This window comes from Thrips palmi, unplaced genomic scaffold, assembly GCF_012932325.1.
Source record: "Thrips palmi isolate BJ-2018 unplaced genomic scaffold, TpBJ-2018v1 HiC_scaffold_4, whole genome shotgun sequence".
In the NCBI taxonomy this organism is placed as follows: domain Eukaryota; kingdom Metazoa; phylum Arthropoda; class Insecta; order Thysanoptera; family Thripidae; genus Thrips; species Thrips palmi.
Window position 1 is genome coordinate 6,623,890 of NW_023144631.1, and position 20,342 is coordinate 6,644,231.

Sequence of the window (20,342 nt, forward strand, 5' to 3'; positions counted from 1 at the left end):
GCGCGCACGGTGGCCCCGTGACTCACCGAAGCAGGGAAACCGAAATAGAGTCCCGACGGACGTGTGGGCGGAGGGCGTGCCTCCCCCCTCCCCCTTTCCCCCAATCTGTGCAGGCTGCAGATCGTTTCGGCCCGGTTACCTGGTCGGTCAGTGTGCGACGTGAGAGCGCGGCAATCTCTCTGAAATATTTTGCGTTGACAGGCCGCCTTCAGCAGCACCTCTACCGAAAACAACCCTCTCTGAAATGTTAAATAAAAAATATTCGACCAACATCGATGTTGGTCAATCGTCATTATTTACGTAAGCCGAGATGCAAAAACAGCCACATTGCCAGAATTCGTTTGAATAGTTTAATAAAAATGAGGCTCTACAACTGTCCCCTCGTCCTCGTAGTAGTGGGGTTCGATGGACAGAAACGAGCCCAGTGTGTCTAGGCTCTAACTGCTATCCCGCCCGTGGGCGACAGAGGTCCGTAGTTCAGCTTAGTCGCCTACCGAGGCACTCTTGCAGTGCAGGGTGGTGGTATGGATAGAAAAAAATGTGACACGTAGGAAAAAAAGACATTTATTTGAAAATTGTAAAACATGACATCACAACAAGCTCACTGACTTGACAATGTATTACAAAATATAATACTGCTCATACAAAAAATAACAACACATTGGGTATGCGACTTAATCTGAGAAGAATAAATATCCTGGCAAATAGGAACTCCCTGGGAGCATATCACATATCACTGGAGGTTATTTGTACAATAGGGACCTGGTATTGCATCAACTTTGTTATTGAAAGTATGGGCACATGACACAGTGGCTCACTAAACTAGTTGCCCAAAAAAATGTTTCCCTCCTTAAATTGCTAAATTTTTAAAAAGATATATAAATAGATGGTATCTTCAAGCAGAAAATGAGTCAAGAAAAACTGAACAGTGGAATGTGACAAAGAGAAAATTCTAACGTTGATGAAACCTGCTATACCATAAATTCATTAACTCTTTTCCTGCCTTCCTTCTTTAAGAGAGGGAGGAAATACTCCACTTGAGAGAGACTGTATCTTTAAATAAATATTGCACAGTAAAATAATGATATTGGAAACAAGAAACGTTTCCAATGTTCAACAGTTGAACAGATGGGGCTTGCACTTGCAGGCCAACTAAAAAGGCAATTACACACACTCTCTCTCTCTCTATTAATTACACTTTCAGCTTGGTTAGCAAGGTAAGATTTGACATGAATACACTTTAAAAAAAAATTGATGGTGGAGAAAGAGTTACTAAACACAAAAATAAATATAACAATAATTGAAAAAAAAATTAAATAAAAGTTGTAGACTGATTTTTGTATCTTGAAACAAGGATCTGTCACATGATTGGTATCCTCAAATAGATAGGACCCTGTACAGTAAAAACATTGACACAAAAAGAAAGTGTAATGGAAAAAAAACACAGAAATACCTGGTACAAACATTTGTTTTAAACTAAAATACACAACCAAAATTTTCCTGAAAGGAGTAAAACATCCATTCCTCAGCAGAGTCAGGAATGAAAATGTAGGAACTCATTTAAAAGGGAAACATATACTTAAGTAAAACTTGACCTGTATCAGCAAACTTAATGATCACCAATTAATTTCATTAATGGTAGGTGACAACAGACTTATAGCTAGGGTCTTAAGGCATAAAAGCTACCACATTTGACGCTTGAATCGAAGAGGGGAAGTATGTGTTGTGCTGCACTTGAAAGGAAGTAAAGAGCATTGACATCCAAGCAAAATTTCATTAAAAATATGTCTTGTTTTATCATCTAACATTGTACGTGATTGTGACTCATTTGGTAAAGACCATGAAACATTAAAACACCAGGTGCAAACCTTACAAAATAAAAAGTCAAATAAAGGTTGCTAAAATCACATAAGAAGAGCCACTTAGTCTAAAATTTATGGGGAAAGTATTTTCTGGCACAGAGATCTTCGGCAAATTCAATCAGAACATCTAGCCTCTTTTAAACCTAATTCTAGCCTCGATTGGATGAGCCCAACCATTGATTCTTAACAGGTACTTCAGTTGGTGAGATTTCCCAATTATTCTCACCAGACCCAAACATTTATTGTTAATCAAACAGTCTCTTGTAAATTATAGGTGTCAGATTTCAGTCATCAACACCAGGGACCTTCCACTGATGTTGATTCCCTACTCTATAGAGATCTATTAAAGTGTCCTTGAGTTTTCCCTGGGCATCTATCTCCTTGTACTTTTTGTAAAGTTGGAGAGCTGCTCTGGCATCTTCAACAGAATCATGAGTCACAGACTGAATCTTCATACCTGTAAATGGAATCATAACAAGTTGCTAGGGATTATTTAACATAATCATAATACCCATCTACTAAGACCAAATTACCTAAGAAATGCCACGCCAAAAATCGAAGGGAGATCAGCCTATGATTAGGGAGATGAAACAGTAGAACAGTGTCAATTACTTGCTCTGGAGGAACAACCAAATTAATAACCCTGTAAACAAAAGGAAAATATTGTAAAGAAAGGTTCGAAACACTGTAAGAAAGGGATAAAGAATTGGCTTTGAAAAAACAATGCACCTAAAATCATTTTTGAGGCCATGACCAACAAATTTTACACCAGTGTCAACGAGAAATCTCAGCTTTTGATATGTTGATTTGAGTGTGGTTAGATGTTTTGAACTGAAATTGGCATCCAAGTCTCCCGGCTTTATTCCTGAGAATTTTGTAAGATAGTCAACCACCTGCTCTTGAGTTGAAATATAGTCATCAATAAATGGTGTCCCTTCCCTGGGCCCTTGTCTGAAAAGAGAAAATGAAATGTATGACATAGACAAGTCAATCAAAATTGTTGGTATTAAGTATAAATTCACAGAAAACTATGGAAACAGACCCCCTGACACAGGTGATACGAGCCACAGATTTGTGAGAAGGTTTCACTGTAGAAACTTTTCCATCACTTCTTAATTCTGACTCTTCCTGATTTAAAGTGACAAACTCTGCATCCACAGCAACAAGCTCTCCTGAAATTTTTAATTTTTATAAAATAAGAGAAGATGAGATAATTTTATGAGGTGTTATGAATTACAAACTGAAAAAGTCTGGATACACACCTGGAGCTGGCATTTCTTCCGCCATTAATGGGGTGAATGTAATCATTTTACGAGCCCCATTGTTCCTTGCCAAAGAATTGTCCTCATTAAATACTTCCGCAGTGAGCGGGATATTCACAGGAGGCACAAGGTCCTTTGGTAAATCTCGACTAACCCAATATAAAACACATGGAACTTTCCAGTCCAAGCTGAACCAAATAGCCTCTTGTGCATTAACAGGAGTAATGCTATTAAGAATTTAGAAAAGAAACAAAACGGTTTTAGCATGCTTGATTTGTTTTTGAAAAGAAGAACAATCATAACCCTGACGTGAGGTACTGCACTGTAATAACAGAGATTTTATCTTCCTAAAATACTCACCAAAAATCATTGAAAAGATACCAATTACTGAGAGGAGCACCTCCCAATCTAGAATGGTAGCCAGCACCCACATTCACTAAAGAGACAAGATTTTTCTTCTCATCACTGACATGGCATACCACAGCCATGAGATCATAGACAGATGACTGAACAACTTCTTCACCCTAGACAATAAGACAATAAAAATTTAAAAGTAAAAAATAAAAAATAATGCAGAATTCTTTTGAAAGTTAATTGTTTGAATGGTAGATTTACCGAATCAGTTGGTTTCTCTGAAGGGTCATTAATGTTGTAAGCTCGGACAGACCCATTTGACAAACGCTCCATACAAATACTAAGAGGCAACCACGAGGTAGTGGAATAAAACTGAGAGTTGGTTGTTGTTTTGTTTTGTTGTGTCTCTTTTTCTGCAAATGAGACAAATGCGATTTAATACACATGAGATCTATGGTCCACATTGAAAGATTAATAGGAAGTATTTCTCACCCATATTTTGACCTGGGTGACGGAAACGACAATTTGGTCTTGTGCATGCAGAGCCATAACGGCAAGCTTTTGTAGGCGAGGGCTGAGGCACAACTGGGGCTGGCGTTTCAACCTCACCACCTGTCATTTCAATAACTTTCTTTACAATCAGATCCATTTGGATCTGCCAAAAAGTTTTATCCTGAAAACAAAAAAAGTTTCAAGAACGGCTTGTTTGTATTAAGGGGAGAAACCCTCCAAAATGGTAACCAAAACTTGTGTCTGAAGTACCTTGGCATTGTCCAAGCCACAATTTATTGATAAAATGCAAGGAAGCTGCTTCAGCCCGCGACTTTGCTTTGTTGGTTGGAAGCGATCACAAGAATCACACCAAGCTGGAGTGACTTGCTCAGGACATAAACTCTGTCCTAGAACCTGTCCAAATGTGTGCTGCACACCTGCAAGATCAAAAATTTTATTAGCAGAATTCACTTTTAAGATGAAAACACAGCAACTCCATGTAAGCAAGTATCTGTAGGAGTACGCATGAGAGTTGCGATGTTTCTTACCTTCTTTTGATTCTGGGTACACAAGATTGCACAAAAGCAAGACAGATTCCTTACTAACTTGTCTACCACATTTCAAACAGCGATGCGTGTGAATCTGTTTACTTCCAAGCAAACGTGATATCTCAGTTGTGTCATCTTCCTTCTCTTTTGTGTTAGCAGTTTCAGATGAGTTATCCATAACTTGGGAGATGATAGGTTGAGATGGGATCGTTCCATTAGAAATAGAAGCCTCTGTAAAGCAAAATTAAGGTGCTGCCTTTAAGTCTGTTCCCATGATTGATAATTATCTGAACAATTACAGAAGAACTTTGTCTAACACTTAAACAGAGCTCCAACACATTTAGGGAAGTGCAATAGCAAGCTACGCAAAAAAACATAAATAAATTAAAAAATTACAGAGTTTATACACACTATAAAACTAAATGCACGGAAAAGTGATGATATAAACAACGGTGGAGGTGAAAATCTTAATGTAAAACTGCCTACTGTGATAACTACATGAGGTTCAAGCAAGAATTAAAATCCGATGTCTTATATCAGAGCACCTCAGCTGGTGTAAAAACATGTACATCCTATGATACACATCGGCGGCAAGCAATGGTTCAGTGTCTCAAAGACCACAGCTACATACAACATAAGCCATGTACAGATTCAAAAATATATTCTTACAGTGTAAGTATTTTACCCCACTTATGGAGGTAACACTAGACAAGATTTTTTCATTAGTTAGAAAAAAACATTACCACAAGCATCAAACCATAAAAGCAAACTGCTTCAGAAATAATTGAAAATTGAAGTCATAAAAAAACTTAAATTGGAAATGGTACTTCATCCATCATGCATTTGCACCAAAAGAAGCTACGTAACACACTACAGACGAGTGAGTACCTTGGTAGTAAGAATAATAGGTGGTACCGGTTGGAAGCCACCAGTATCTGCTTTCATCTTGGTAGGCACAGAGGTATGGGTCCATCTCCCAAAACTGAGATTGCGCTATGCAGTAAGTGCATACAAAGGGTGAACTATTAGGTTGTGTTCTTAAACTAATTTGTATTAACAGTGTAGCTACATATCATGTACATGTGTGAATTAAAAAGAAAGCCGTTGTTAAGTAATTTCTTTTTCAAGATAGCTGTTATTGAGAGAGAGCCGGTCGAAAACAAGAAGCCCTTAATTAATGGAGAGGAAACTATGGAAACAATTTTAATCAATCTGCATGTAAATAGGCAGTGAGTTTACAGTTAGTAGAAAAATATATTTGTGTTTGTATGTGAGTAAGAAAGTGTTACAAGTAAAATCTGTGCCGGAAAAAAAATTTGTCAATGGGTGGAGAAAAAAATCTCATACCTTGCGCGGCAATTATAACATCAGTTGGATTTGGGACATCTGTTGCAGTACTAGGTTGAAGGCGCCACTGCACATTACTTGAAATGACAGGATTTGCGATGCTGGGAAATTCCTGCTCATTGTAGACAAATGGTGGCTGAGCGTCTTGAAGTTCTTTCCGCTCTCGTTGTTGTTTCTGTTTGAGGATTTCATTTTGATGCTTTTTGACTTCAAGCAGTTCATAGTGCATTTGGTGAAGGATAAATCGATTCCAGCTCTGTTGACAAAATATTCGGTGAGTTTTCCCCGATGGCTTCCAAGAAAGGGGTATGAAAACAGCCACTTACCTGAATTAGACGTATAAGATTAGATTTACTCTCTGGATTTTGGTCTGAGAGCAGCAGTCCTAGGGCGTATGCCTCAGGGACTGTACGAAAGGCTCGTTGGAAATTAGCTGCTTGGCAAGGAAAACCATGGGATTTATCCAACATGTGAAATAGGAAGCCAAGTTCACAGGAAAGGCAAAACTCTCGTTGACAAATGTGTGATAACATCACACATCTGATAGGCTCCAAGAAGTACAATATCTGTAATCATAAAATACACAAAACATAATACAAGGAAATATATAAGTACATTTTCCTGTCTATTTTAAGATAAGTGCAACACACCTGAAGCATTGCATTACAATAGGAGTTAGGGAGAGATGCTTCAAGACCCGAGAATGACGTGTTGTTATAAATGTCAAAGTCAAAGTCATCCATCCCCATTCGTGAATACTTCACTTCAACTTTTCGATAGCGTTTGGGGATAGCTATAAACCCAACTTCTTCTCCATTTTTCGGTCTTCCTTCTCCTCCCATAGGGCCACTTCCATTGACTACACCGTTCCTCCTCTTCATGTCCAGCTCATAGAGAACCTGAGAATACAACAAGAAATCAAGACATGATCATATTAACAGTTCAGGAAAAAGGGGAAGCGAGTTTCCAGCCACACTCACCTTAGTTTTCATGCCTATACTACAATCAATAGAAATTAAGATACATACTATATTCCAAAGAGAATTGAAGATTTCCCTTATTTACCATGCTGTTAGGTGTGAGATAGTCTTGGGCCAATGCATCTATTGTTTAAAAATAAATTGAAAAATCTATGTTGAATTGTTGAGCAGATAAGAAAATTAATAAGGTTAATATCAATTGGCATTTTAAAATGTTTGAAATCAGACAACACTCTATAAGCTCTGATGATAAGTGCATGCCTGCTATTGATCAAATTAGGATGGCTATGAGCCCAATAGGGTGAGAACGATCAAAAAGTTAATATACTACAGTGTTTAAGAAAATTTGTCTCGCCAAAGATTCATGGTTAACCAAATGGAATCAAGTTAGTGTGCAATTGAGCACTTTTAAAAAAAGCAACTGGATCCCAATTTTGTTTTTCAATTCAGGCCCTTATGTGGAAGATCAATCAACCTTTTTTAAACCCACCATTTAAAGGTGGAGACCAAGATGATTTAACAACGCTCTTTCAATCAACATCTGCAGTAGGCATGCATACTACAGAACCTATAAATACTACAAAGAAACCTGCCATTGTTAAAAAAAAAAACAGGAAATATAAAGTTTTAAAACCTAAGTGTGTGAAAAAATTTCTTTAGCAACAACAAGAGAAGAGAAGTTGAGACCAAACCAAATTGCAAGATCAAAACTGAGAGTGAAGCTACATTTGTGTGCATTATAAACAATATTAATAATTATAAACAAGACAATCATAATTGCTGAGTATACAAAAATGACACAAATGACAGGAACAGTTTTATTTTGATAAACTTATGTAGATAATACAAACAAACACATGCAAACAAAATAAAAGGAACATAATTGCCTCAGATTTTGAGTGAGAAACAGTTCGACAACTGTTTTACACAATATTGATAGGAACTATAAGGAGGAGAGAAACATTCTTTGGCTTTACTAGCTGACTGTTCTAACACTGTTGTCAGCAATTTTATGGCATGGGTCTGTATCAATTGTGGCCTACTACTTCTAACTCAAAATATACTGACTCAAGTTGTTGGCCAAATCCCTAAAAATGTATGCTTTGAATACTACTGGTTGCCAGTCCAAATTGAACATCGTTTTCCTAAGTTTAAGGAACTCTTTAGGGAGATAAAAATAAAATAAAACGAACTAAAATAAAAGATGAAAAAGAAAAGGAACAAGGAAATGGGACATGAGGATACTCCCAAATACGTGAAACTTAAAACTTCTTGAGTTAGGTGGGCAATGAGAGGATAAATAAAAGCGGTGAAGTGAACATTAACAAAAGCATCGCATTGCACCAGCACCACAAGTTCTACATCTCAACGATCCACAAGATGAGAACAAAACCAGGAGCAGAGCAGAACAATGAGATGAAGGCTCATGATGAGTATTTACAGAGTGTATTTTCATGCATAATCTAATTTGCACTTGAAACAAAAATAAATGCTGAATTAAGCACTTTCTTATTTGAAAGTAAGAACAGGCTTTGTTCTGCTTTCCCTGCAACCTTCTTTTCTCCAAACCAGAAAAAGCTTTTGATTCCCTGAATAAACAGTCTCACACTTTATAATACCCTCCCAACACCACTCTTATTGATGTCCTTAGCCCATCCTTAAAACATGCTTTATCCAAGCATGCAATGCTAAAGCATCACATCCAAAATGGTTCAAAAACACAACTTTAATGCACAAAATACTACACCTTGCAGAAATCAGTGAGAGAAAATTGATGTCAAACCACCACAGGTAAAATGTCTTTCAGTAGCAGGGAAAATTATTATTCAGCTTAAGTACTGTCTTATCACCAAATGGGATGTGACACTCACATATTCAAGGTCTACTATTTCACAATAAAAGAAATATTATCTGCACAGAAACTGGCGTGCACAAACGCAAGTAGAATCTACATATACTACTTGTCAAACCAAATGATAAAATAAAATTGAAAACATAACAAACAAAAATAAAATTGTACTTTAACAAACTACAAATAATAGTGCCCCTAAACACAAAATTTAAAGAATGGGGCAATAAAAATCAGATCTCTTATAATGTTAGCTGTCACTGGATAGACTAAAAAGTATAAGATGTGACCAGAGTAGGAAGTAGGAGACTTTCACAAAGTTTACTCAATATCAAACCCTCTTAAAAAGGAGGGGCAGAAATAACTTTACTCAACAGTTTGAGTTTGCCTGAGCCCCCTTAATCAATGAAACGAATTAAAAAAATTTGTCCTGAGGTTTGAGATCCGCAACAAATAATCTAAAGACATTCATTATGTGAAAATGAAAAGCTAAACAGTGGAAACAAAACAAGCAATAATGCAAAGTTTCCAGAAAGAGCTATGAGCACAGCAAGCACCCTGCTGCAGAGCTAGCAGCTTCCTATAAATGGAGATATGGTCTCACTTGGTTTCTACGCCGAGTCATGGGATTGGGAGCGTATCCAATTGTGCCTTGCATCTTCATGGACCGGAGAATATCAGGATCTATTGGTGGGGTGGGCCTAAAGTGACATAAAATTTATTAGAACATGTAGAAAGCACACACAAAAATAAATTTTACATCAATCTTCTAGGAAAAGAAATATCTAACCTGTAGATTTTTTGTAAACATTGTTCAGGCCAGTCTGAAAGCAGTTTGCTTCCAAGAGGGGGATAAGGAAGGGGTATTCCAGCCAAGGATGTTGACTCATCTTTAATGGATATGGATGCAGGCATGTCAATTTGATCGGCAAACTCTGTCTCCCTTGAGAAAGTGTTAATCATGGGAGTCTCAGATGTGGTGGGTGTAAAAACATGAATGTAGCCCCCACTATCCCCTATGGCTAAACACTGACAGGAGGAAGACACATCCAAAGAAAGGCAGAGAGAACCAGCAGTGTTAACCTAGAGCAGGAAACAAGACAAAGAGAAATGAAGCACTGAACCATTTACAGTATAATGTCATAAAGTTTCATTAATTAGACTTTTTTCTTAGTTAGGTAGCAATAACAGTTTACCTGATAAAGTGAGAGGTTTGGTGTTTGCAGACTGACAGTATCAGCAAGTTGCAGTTGACCAAGTGATGAAACAACAGCTACTCTTGATGTGAAAGAGGGCATAAACCTCAATAGGAGAGGATCCAGAACAACTGGGATAGGATTTACCAGGCGCATCATTCGAAGATCATAGACCATAAGGAAGCGGTCAACTGATAAAGCCCCTTGCCTTTAAAATATAAGTTTTTTTTTAAATAAACAAAGGGGTTTCTTAAAAAAATTTACTTGAAAGTAAGAGCTTTTGATACAAAAAATAAATACCTGTTGGAAAATCCGCAAGAAATAAGAAGATTACCGTGCACATCAAAATCTGAAAGACTGCCCGAATGAGTCTCTAGGACATGTTCAACAGACAACGAGTTAGGATCACGCAGTACAACCCTGCCTGAAGGATCCCCTGAACATAAATATCTAGGATGCTGGCGAAGGATTGCACACCCATTTTCTCCAGCATCAAACTAAAAGAGACATGTAAAAAAAGTTTTAGTTAAAATTTAAATTGATTTAAAAAACTTTTTACTAAATATTTTTATACTTCTTACCAATCCTGTCTCTATGCCTTGGGTAAGATCAAATTGAATTAATTTATCCTGGTGACCTCCCATTAACAAAGATGTTGGAGATGTCTGCAGCATACACTGCATTTCTACCATATTTTCAGAACTGTAAAGCAGCAAATAAAAATTGTGTATATGTCAAAATATGAAAAAAGAAAAAATAACTGAGACAAAAAAAAATATTTTCAGACCAATGAGTAAACATGGGTAGCCCTCGACGAATTTGGCCTCTTAAGGAACTGCTAGTGAGGGCAAGAATTCCAGCCTCTCCAGTTAGTATATGCCGCACTTCTTCTGATGCATGTACTTGAAATGATGTATATTTCTGAGCTCCGCTTCCAAAGTACGAAGTCACATGACCCTAGTGCCAAAACCAGCTACGTAAGAGACTATTTTGTATGAAACAACAATCACAAAAACAACCAACAGCATTACAAACGTACTCCTTGATTTCCCATCCATAACAATTCTTCCTCCAAATCAAAAGAAACAGCTGATACTCCAAACCGATCACCACCATCAGCCAGGATGGTTTGAGATTCGATGAACTCATTATCAGTAGAATAAGTTTCTGCATACTGTTCCAGTCCATTTTCATCGGTATATATTTCTCCATTCTCACTGTACACTGGGAGAGAAGATAGATTTGTTAAATATTTATCAGCAAAACAGTGTAGTGTGGCTGACATCTGGTGTAGTAGTGAGTGCTTAAAAAACGAAATGCTGCAAGGACGCGATGTTGAATGGAATAATTTTAAGCCTAGCAGCACACACGAAAAAAATAACGAAAGTAACAAGTAGGAAGTAGGTCTTTGTTATTATTTTCAAGTAGGGTGTTATGTTGTGAAGGTTATATCACTCACTAATCATATCTGAAGTACCGTTCGCGTCGCCAGGCCCATAGTGAGAGATTCCGGAGAACTCCATACTTCAGCACATAGCAGGGGCGTTACAAGGAATGATGTTGATTGAGATGTTTGTTATCACATGCAAGCAGAGCAAGCATACGTTTACAAACAAGCGATCAAAATCATGCCCAGAACGCCGCCATATTGGATCATATGTTTTTCCTGCGTCGTTGGCAAGTGACGATTGTGCCGAGAGATGGCGCTGCAGGCGCTAGTAGCGGCGGGAAGGCAAAGCACGCGAAGGCGCGCGCGTTCGAACCGCCGCGCGTTGCAGTTGCAGGGAGGGACACCTCAGTCACACGCCTCTGTGCAATCTGCTCGAAGGTAGGCAAAAGGTGCGGCACCATGACCCCCGCCTGCCTAGCGCCTGATCCTAGACGGTCCTGGAGGCTCTAGGTGTCTGGAACTCGAGCGGCGACCTGCAGTGAGATAGCTCGCTGGTTGCTCCAGCGTGCTGAAAACTAGTAATTGCAGAGGGGGCAGGTAGGAACTAATTTATTCTCTTTGTGCAGCGCGGCGCCGTGTCTCAGACTGATTGCAGACTGACTCCGAGTCGTTTTCGTCGCCGCGTCTCTCACACTCGTGATACGTTCCTTATAGGTGCGAGAGAGACAGAGCGACGAAAACGACTCTCGGAATCAGTCTGCTGTCGGCGGCGGCGGCGCCCCTCCCCCAGCGTTGTCCCCCTCGGCCTCCGCTCGGCCCTCCCTCCGCCAAAGCGTGTGCCAGTGTGCCAGGCCCAGCCAGGCCCAGCCAGGCCGGACGGACATCCAGCCGAGTATGGACAAGAAGGCCTGCCCTGCCCCGAGGGCAATGCAACAGTCCAGTCACGCAGGACACATTCTCATGTATTGTCAGTCGTCGTCAAGCTCGAAAAAACAAAAAGAACGACACTAGAGTCGAGGAGGACGATCCTCTTTTTCTTTCCCGAGAAATGATAAGAGGGAAATGAAATTCTTCTAATGCACCGCATCCGTGCCGCAACCCACGGGGCTACTGCAGTTCCATAACCGGCTGCTACCTCGACCGGGAAAGGGGGAGGGGGGGGGGGTGCCTCGGTGGGCGGGGGCGGGGCGAGACCGCGTTCGAAAGGCCGCGGTGCGGAGCGCTTCCGTCCGTGGACCCCAGCCTTCAGCCTAGCCTGCCTCGGCCTGCCTCCCCTTGGGCCCTGGGCTCGCGTGCTGCTCGGACACACCGACACACCAACACACCGACACACCCAGACGGCCCCGGACTCCGGACGCGCTCCCTGACCGTTATGGTCCGGCATTATTGGATGCAATTATTATCGACGGGACGGCGTGCTGCTCCCGGGGCCCGTAGACCGATTCCGAGGGTCGCGTTCGTCGCTCTGTCTCTCTCGCTCCTATACGGGCTGCCCCATGAGTGCGAGAGAGACAGAGCGACGAGTCCACTGGCTGGCGTGGTGCGCCTTGCCTCGCCGTGGCGTGCGGCGCAATGGTATTCATGCTGCCGGCTGCTGCTGGGCCTCGAGGAGCTCGAGGATGCCACCGGGAAGCACGGGCATGGGTCATCCCAGAGTGCGGACAACTCCCCCATGAATGAAGCAGCGCAGGAACCTCCTTCCTGGCGTTTATTTGCACCGTTCCCATCGTATTTTGTATTTTTTTTTGCGAAATGATGCAGTGATGTGTGAATTTGGTAAAGAGGGCGAGGAGTATTGTGGTGCAACGCGTGACTAAAAATCTCTTTATTCATTACAAAATGTACATCGTGTGGATTGTTTCACTTTTGGCAACAGTGCGAAGAAAGTCATTTTGATAACCGTTTTCATCTGTTTCTCGATAGTAATTTTAACAAGAATACGACAGCTCTGAGGCTGCTCCCTTGTTCTTACTAGAAGTACACTTACAAAAATTTACACACATATATATGAATGATCTAGCTATTCACACACTTACCCTCTCATGCAACTTACGGTAGAATAAAATAATTCGTCTTAAAATAAATAATACGATATAAATAAAATGTCATTTTACAACAAAAATAAATACAAAAATTGAGATGTCAAAAATCAGTCAAAACAACACAGTAACAAGTGTTGATCTTTATGAAATCAGTAAGCACTCGCCGATCGCCCAAAAAACTACGACCTCACTTGAACAGTTATCGTGGGAATGCATGAAAGCATCGTGCCCCGGTGCGGCCGGCTACGTAAGTTCGTGCTTCAAAAAGCTGCCGACGGCTGGAGCGGGCGGACACCAGTAGGCACGACCAACACACTGTAAGAACGCTCGGAGTGGGCTGGGGCTTGACAATGCCTTGGTTGAGAGAACTGGCACTTCCCTTCTGCGTGGAGCCGCGCCGAGCTTCAATCGTTTCGGCGGCAGGGGGAGGAAGGCGGCGGTCCACGGCGGCGGTCCACGGCGGCGGCCCTAGGGGAGCAGCCTCTGGTAGTAGGCGGGGGCCCTGCTCTTCTCCAGCACGTACATGGAGTGCGGCTTGCCGTTGCCGCCCAGCAGCTTGTGCATGGACGTCTTCTTGGCGGGGGCGTAGTAGTACGGCGACGGCCCGGCGGGCTCGGGCTCGGCCTCCAGGAGCTGCTGCTTCAGCTTGTGCTCCTTGTGCTGCTGGTGCAGGTGCTCCTTGTGCTGCATCTGCACGCGGTGGTAGGGGCGCCCTTCCGCCTGGTGGCGCCCAGCTTGCTCTTGGAGGGGTTCTTGGTGTTCTTGGCGGGCTTGCTGTTGCTGCCCTGCGTGGAGCGGCGCCGCGCCGCCGCCATCTTCTTGAGCACGGGGATGTTCCAGTGGTAGACTCGGGCCGGCTTGCCGTTGGAGCGGAAGCCCACCTCCACCTGCTGGCAGAGAATGCACGGTGAGCCTCGTCTCGACGGGGCCGCTCTGGGCCGAAAACACCGATACATACCTTGCTGACGGAGTTGGCGACGGACGGCGGCGACTTGAGCAGCGAGTAGTAGTGCTGGCTGGGCGGCAGGCGCACCACGAACACCCTCGAGTCGTCCTCCGTGGCGTGCACCTTCTTGGGCACCATGGCCTGCGCCAGGCTCTGGCCGGGCAGTCTGGCGAGGCCCAGCCCGGACAGCAGCTGGTGGCTGCTGGTGAGCGCGTCCTTGGACACGTCCTTGGAGGTGAGCGACAGCGCCTCCTTGGAGGACGAGGAGGCCAGCTCGGCGGTCGCGAGCGGCACCAGGACGGCGAGGGCGCTCAGCACCACGGCGGCCCACCTGCACACAAGACAAGGACACAGAGGGCTTAGAGTCCTGCACACAAGACAAAGACACAGAGAGCTTGCGCTGCTTTTCCTCTAGTGTTTATTTGGCCATTGAGGGGCCGCGCTGCCGCCGGCACTGCTGAAGTCTGCTGCAGTCCGGCGCATTCATGGCCTGGGGACGGCCGTCAAGTGCATCTTCCTGGCCGCGCCCTGCCGCGCCCCGCCTTGCCACGCCTCGCCACGCCACGGCGGGCTAAGGGGGTCGCCCTCGCGGTGCCCGCAGTCCTCGCGGCGCCGGCCCTGTGACCTTTCTGCGCAGCCTCCCCCCCCCCTCCAAATCTGCAGGCGCGGCGGCATGCGCTGTGGGGCGTCCATAAAGCACCTGACCGGGAGGGAAGAGAGAGGGAGGGGGGATGAGGGGGCTGGAAGGAATTTGAGGCCGTAATCTTCGAGCCCTCTGTCACTTGGCGCTGCGAACACACCACTACTTGAACCGCGACCTCTCTCGGTGATAATGAAAGAATGCCCACTCACTGTAAAACCACCCTGTGAGCTATAGTTGCTGACAGTTTCCAACTGAAACTGTGCGTCCTGCCTGCCAGGGCCGGCCTGGGCCGCATGTCAACTCCCTTCAGTGCTTCATGCACTGGCGGGGCCACTCCAGCCGTGTCCATCCCCGCACGGGCGTGCTCGGCTCGGCGTGCTCGGCGTGCTCGGCGAGCGCACCACGGCGCACGAGCTGCTCGAGCTTTAAATAAATAAACATGATTGCGGATCCGAGCTTGAGCAGCTTGTGCAGTTTGCGCTGGCGCGGCTCTAAGGGTTATTATTAGCGGTCCACTACCTTGGCCCGCAAGCCGGGCAGTGCCGGGCAGGCTGCCTAGCACACCTAGTAGCAGCGCGGCCATAAAGGCGTCGTATAAGTTCCCCCCGCGGAGTGAGCCTGTGTGTGTGTTTGTGCGGAGCCGCCACCACTGTAGGGGCGATAACTCGTCACTACCCCAGGGTGCACACAGACGTAGAGACACATACTAACACACAGGCAAAAACACACTCACACACACGCTTAGGGACAATTCGCTACGAGAACAGGCGGGCAGTGTATGAACGTTACACATTTGAAATGCGCGCGGACTGTGCGGACTACACGGCTTGCCTGCGCTCGGAGCGCGCTTGCTGCTCGCGGCAGGCAAGGCTTGCTGCGGCAGGGCGGCCGGCACAGCAAATGCATATCCAGCTCTTCTTGGTCGTGCGTCGTTGGCTGCTGCTTTATCTGATGCATAACAAAATGGATCGAATCAAAGATATACGCTCACTGCACCGCCGCGAACCGAAAAATAGAAAAATAGCAGCTCCACCAGCAGAGCCCTCGACGACCCCGGGCAACCCTGGGGCGGCGTGGCGTCTCCGAAACCGTCCCGAACCACACTCTTCCCGCGCCGCCCTGACCCAGGCACCTCCTGGCCGCCCAGGCCGCCCAGGCGCCGGCGGCGGCGTTTTGGCGCCAACTCGGCCCGTCTCGTTTTGCCGGTCGTTTTGGCGCGGCCGGCACCTGCCGAGGCATGCCGGCACCCGGGCAGGCGAGCGAGAGGCTCATTTGTAAAGTTAGGACTTTCTGCCAGTCATGACAATGGCAATGCCGCCCTGGCCGGCGCCTCGCTGCTAGCCCTGCTAGCTTTCACCCGCTAATGGCTGTGCCGTCCAGTTCGCGCTGCAAGGTTGGCACGGGCCGATGCCATGCGACTCCCGGCCCGGCCCCGCTGATTTGGCGCCAAAGGCGCCTTTGGCCTTTGCGGTGTAATGGCGGGTGCCGACAGTTCCAAACCGTGCTTATTTCGTCGCTCCGTCTCTCTCACGCTCACGGGTCACCCGCTGCTCCGCGAGAGTGCGAGAGAGAGAGCCTGCGCGCCAGCTCGCCATGGCCCGCCGATAGGGAAAGAAAGAGACAAGTAAAAGTCTGAGAGAAACGCGAGGCGGGACTGCCCCGGAGCTGCCGCGCGTTCACCGAGCGAACTTTTGCGATGACCGGAGAAAGAGCGGTGGAAAGCAGGTACGCCACACTGTTTGAATCGCCTGCCTGACGAAGTCAGAAGTCATTTTGTGACGAGGTCCATCGCGTGCGCAAGGGACAACGTCAAGCTGCCAGCAAAAAGGCAAAAAGCACGCGAGGCATCGTCGCGGCGGCGAACGATGACATTTCAATAACATCCTGTGTTCTTTTTCCCTTTTTTTCACCGGGAGAGGATCATCGGTGACGCTGCGCCGATACGCCTTCAGGAGGCTATTGAGTCCCGCCGTGCCTGCGTGGGACCGAGCAGAGTTTGTCCGGCACAAGGAGGGGGGGGGCTACAATAACTCAATCAGAGAGGCGTGCGGTTTGCCGCTCGAGCGAGCGCGGCGCCGCCCTGCAGTTTCGGAAAGGCAGATGGATGGATAGAGATATATACGAACGGACGGGCGGACGGACAGATAGTCAGACAGACGCACCGCGCGTGCTGCTTGACTCGTAAAGCGGATGCAGCGGGGCTGACACCCCAACACCCTAGGGCAGAGCGAGGCGGAGCGCGGAGCAGCGCGCCATTTTAAATTCAAATGGTGACGCCAAACAAATGCGGGCATCCTGGCCCCGGCCTGGCCTGCCCCGCCGTGCGCTGGCCGCTCTGGCCGCCCCAACGATAAGGCTGCCGCGCTGCCGCCGCTGATGCACGGCCAGGCCGAGGCCAGGTACAGACAAGGCTTCGGCCGGACTGCAGCCGACTAGGCCTGCTCCGCCACGCTCGCGCAGTCCCCGCGCGTCTAATTTGCAGCAGGCCCGCGCGGCCCGCTCGCGAGGACGGCGTGAACGGGGCGTGCGCGGGGCGTGCGCGGGGGCGTGAGCGTGTCTCAGTGCGCGCAGCCACGCGACGTTGGCGGCCGTTTGTAGGCAAAGCCGGCGATGCCCGCGCCGCGTGGCCGCGCCACGTTAAACCACCACCTTTCGAAAAGGGGAAACCGCGTGCCCATTTACATGTAGTGCCTCATATCCGCGGAAGGCCAATTAGCATAGCCGCATGACGAGCAAATACTTCACGCGCTAAGCACCGGGTGTCCGCGGCTTGGTCCGCGGCTTGGTCCGCGGGCCGCAGAGGCGCCCGAGGACGACCTTGTCTCGTTTTGCAGTGCAGGCGAGCATGTGTCGGGCCCGAAATGGCATACGATCATGTGTGGTCTAGCCCTTAATGGTAATGGTAATGGTGGGTAGGCAACACGCCCGCACCCGTGCGCCGCGTGGCGGCCTACTCTCCCGTTGGCAGGCGCTCCACAGTGGGCAGAGGAACTCCATTGGTGGGGTCACACGCCCGGTTCGAGATCCATACGGTGACTCTGGAGCGCTCAAAAAGCGTCATGGAGTTTTGGCCACCTCCACCGGTCTCGGGCCGGGGACATGGTGGGTGGTGGTGGAGTGGTGGGTTGGGTCGCCGGTCGCTGTCCACTGCCGCTGGCTGCCGCCGGCTTGTCCAGATGCTGTCCCCGGCGTTCCGTGGTCCCCGGTCACAGCCAGGCATCGTTAACCCCCGACCTTAGGAGAAAGCCCCAGCCCGCACACACGGTGCGCCGCCCCGCCCCCGCCAGGCCCCGCCCCGGCCAGCGTGTCACCGCGCATGCCACCCATCGCCAACAAGGGAACAAGGGCCTTGGGGAAGAGGGTCAGGCACGCCAGGAACGAGCCAGCCAGCGCCATGCAGTCCTCCGGGCGGAGCCGCCAGGGCAGCGTTCAGTGGGGCCGGCAGGGCACCCGGCAACAGGTTAGCTCCTCGTGGGGCGTGGCCAGGCGTGGTCTCTCCAGCTCACGGAAGGTCGGAGCGTCTACTCAGGGCCCATCTGACGGACGTGGACTTGACTGCCCCGATTTAGGTTGACTTAGGCTTTACTCCGTCTATTTAAACCACGTCAAACAAAAAATAAAATGGATTTTTTTCGAACTTTGAATTGACTTTACGCCACTATGCCCATGACGGCAGCATCGACGAAATTCCAACGGCCAGCATGGCGCGGCCTGAGCGGCCTCAGCCTCCTCCCTGCTGCACCCCGGGCCTGCTCGCCTTGTGTTTGCCCAACGAGGGACTCTGGCGGCACGCGAGCCACGCGAGCACCTAAAACACACTCGGCAACGGGACTGCATGCCGCTCCGTGCCGCGCCACGCCGGCACGCCAAAATGAAGAACCTCTCCTCCATGGACAGGCACGCCGAGGACGAGGACGGCCACGATGGCTGAGCCGGAGCCGGAGAGGCCCAGGACCGCTCCGTCCGTCCAAGCCCGGTAGCTGGCCCAGGCCAGCCGGGCGTGGTGGGGCGTGGTGGGGCGGGGCACGGCGCGGTAGCACGCACGTGGCCTGTGCCCCCGTCCGGGTCCGGGCCGTCCGGGTCGGCGGCAAGGCCTGCTGCAGTCCGGTGCATTCTTCGGCTGCACCATGTTCCTCTCGCAGCGCCTGGCCGCCCCTGGCTGCCCCTGGCTGCTGCGTCGCCGCGTCGATCCTAAGGTGGTAATCAAGAGCACATCCCACTGGGACTCCTCTCGCTTTCACTGGCAGGCCGGGCGACCAGGCCGTCAGGGCGTCTCGGCGGTCAGGGACTGCGCACCGCAGCGCCACTGCGTATCCCAGCGTCCGCACAGCGAACCGCCGGGCTCGGGGGCGACGTGTCCGCGACGTGTCCTCGACGTGTCCGCGACGTGTACGCGACGTGTCCGTGGGTGATGGATGACTCCGAGACTTCCCTCGTGCGTCACGCGTCACGCCCGCGTCACGTCCCATCGAGCGAAAAGCCACTGGGGCGTGCTGCGTGCTGCACTGTGCCTGCTGCCCGAGAAGAGGCGCACACGCAAGCGGCGCGCGCTTTCCAAAAGGGTTGCTTTCTGGGCGACCTCGGCCCTACGCTTCGGTGCAGCACGGAGTGGCGGAAGCGTGGCGTGTTTTGGGGTTTTAATGACAGTGCAACACTGCTTGTTGTTCGGCATGCTTGGCAGGCGAGGCTCGATCAAGATGGAGCCTACTTAGCCGCGGTGTGTGCCGAAAGTGCAAATGTAGGGCCCGGCTGGCCTGCTCCCAAACCGTCTCTCTCGCACTCGTGGGGCGTTCCGTGGGGGTGGGAGAGAGACAGAGCGACTGCTTGGCGCCGTGACGTCGGTACATCTCAATCACCGTCTTCGACGCCGGAGTCGGCCCCGAGGCCCGAGGCCCATAAATCAAACCGCGTTTGATTTTGATTCGCGAAAAGATATCCTGATTGACCCAGTTGCGGCGACCTCTGGGCCTCCCTGCTGGACCTCTGGGGTCGCCCGGAGCGGTCGTGGCGGTGCGCGCCGCTAGGTTGATGCTAGGCCTCGGATAGGCCGGGCGGGCTGGGCGGTGGCGATGCAGGCGAAGCAGGCGAAGCGCGGTGCCGCGGTGACCGGGAGCCGGGCAATACCGGGAGCAGGACGCTCTCTCTCTCTCTGTCTCTGTCTTGGCGATGGCCGATACCCGCCAGCACCGCCAGCACCGTTAGCGGCGGTGTAAGGGAACCCGCCGGGCCCGGGCCCTGGACAATGCACGTGCACTCACACACACTCGCTCGCGCGGGCGGCGCATGTAATGTTGTACGTGAACACACACGTACACTGACTCAAGATGGGTTAAAAGTGCAACGTCACCGCCGCTCTGGCCGCTCTGGGTCGCCGGACGCATTGTGACTTGTGAGCCGTTCGTACCGGCCTCGTGGATGGACCTATGCGTCG

At 48.2% G+C, this 20,342-nt stretch overlaps 2 protein-coding genes across 4 annotated transcripts in view; both read right to left on the reverse strand.

Moving 5' to 3' along the window:
* Positions 1 to 548: 548 nt before the first annotated feature.
* LOC117649245 (PAN2-PAN3 deadenylation complex catalytic subunit PAN2) lies at positions 549 to 11,563 on the reverse strand. 3 transcript variants are annotated; one of them, XM_034391819.1, is made up of 22 exons: positions 11,368 to 11,563; positions 10,930 to 11,114; positions 10,678 to 10,847; positions 10,472 to 10,592; positions 10,191 to 10,387; positions 9,891 to 10,098; positions 9,485 to 9,777; positions 9,299 to 9,395; positions 6,516 to 6,764; positions 6,192 to 6,431; positions 5,866 to 6,121; positions 5,407 to 5,511; positions 4,519 to 4,749; positions 4,241 to 4,407; positions 3,971 to 4,151; positions 3,740 to 3,891; positions 3,485 to 3,648; positions 3,125 to 3,351; positions 2,905 to 3,034; positions 2,592 to 2,813; positions 2,396 to 2,505; positions 549 to 2,319 (listed from the first exon to the last, which is right to left on the reverse strand). In XM_034391819.1, the coding sequence occupies exons 1-22, from the start codon at positions 11,411 to 11,413 to the stop codon at positions 2,147 to 2,149; spliced, it is 3,924 nt and encodes a 1,307-aa protein (XP_034247710.1). In that variant the 5' UTR covers positions 11,414 to 11,563; the 3' UTR covers positions 549 to 2,146. The 3 variants fall into 3 exon arrangements, with proteins under 3 accessions (XP_034247710.1, XP_034247709.1, XP_034247711.1); XM_034391818.1 differs by having other exon boundaries at positions 11,350 to 11,413; XM_034391820.1 differs by lacking the exon at positions 5,407 to 5,511 and having other exon boundaries at positions 746 to 2,319; positions 11,350 to 11,563.
* Positions 11,564 to 13,090: 1,527 nt separating this feature from the next.
* The window catches only part of LOC117649568, a 29,148-nt gene continuing 21,896 nt past the window's right edge, over positions 13,091 to 20,342 (reverse strand). Inside the window, 3 exon segments of the mRNA XM_034392455.1 lie at positions 13,091 to 14,029; positions 14,032 to 14,212; positions 14,281 to 14,599. Of these exon segments, the coding sequence (XP_034248346.1) occupies positions 13,791 to 14,029; positions 14,032 to 14,212; positions 14,281 to 14,599 (739 nt within the window). The 3' untranslated portion in view covers positions 13,091 to 13,790.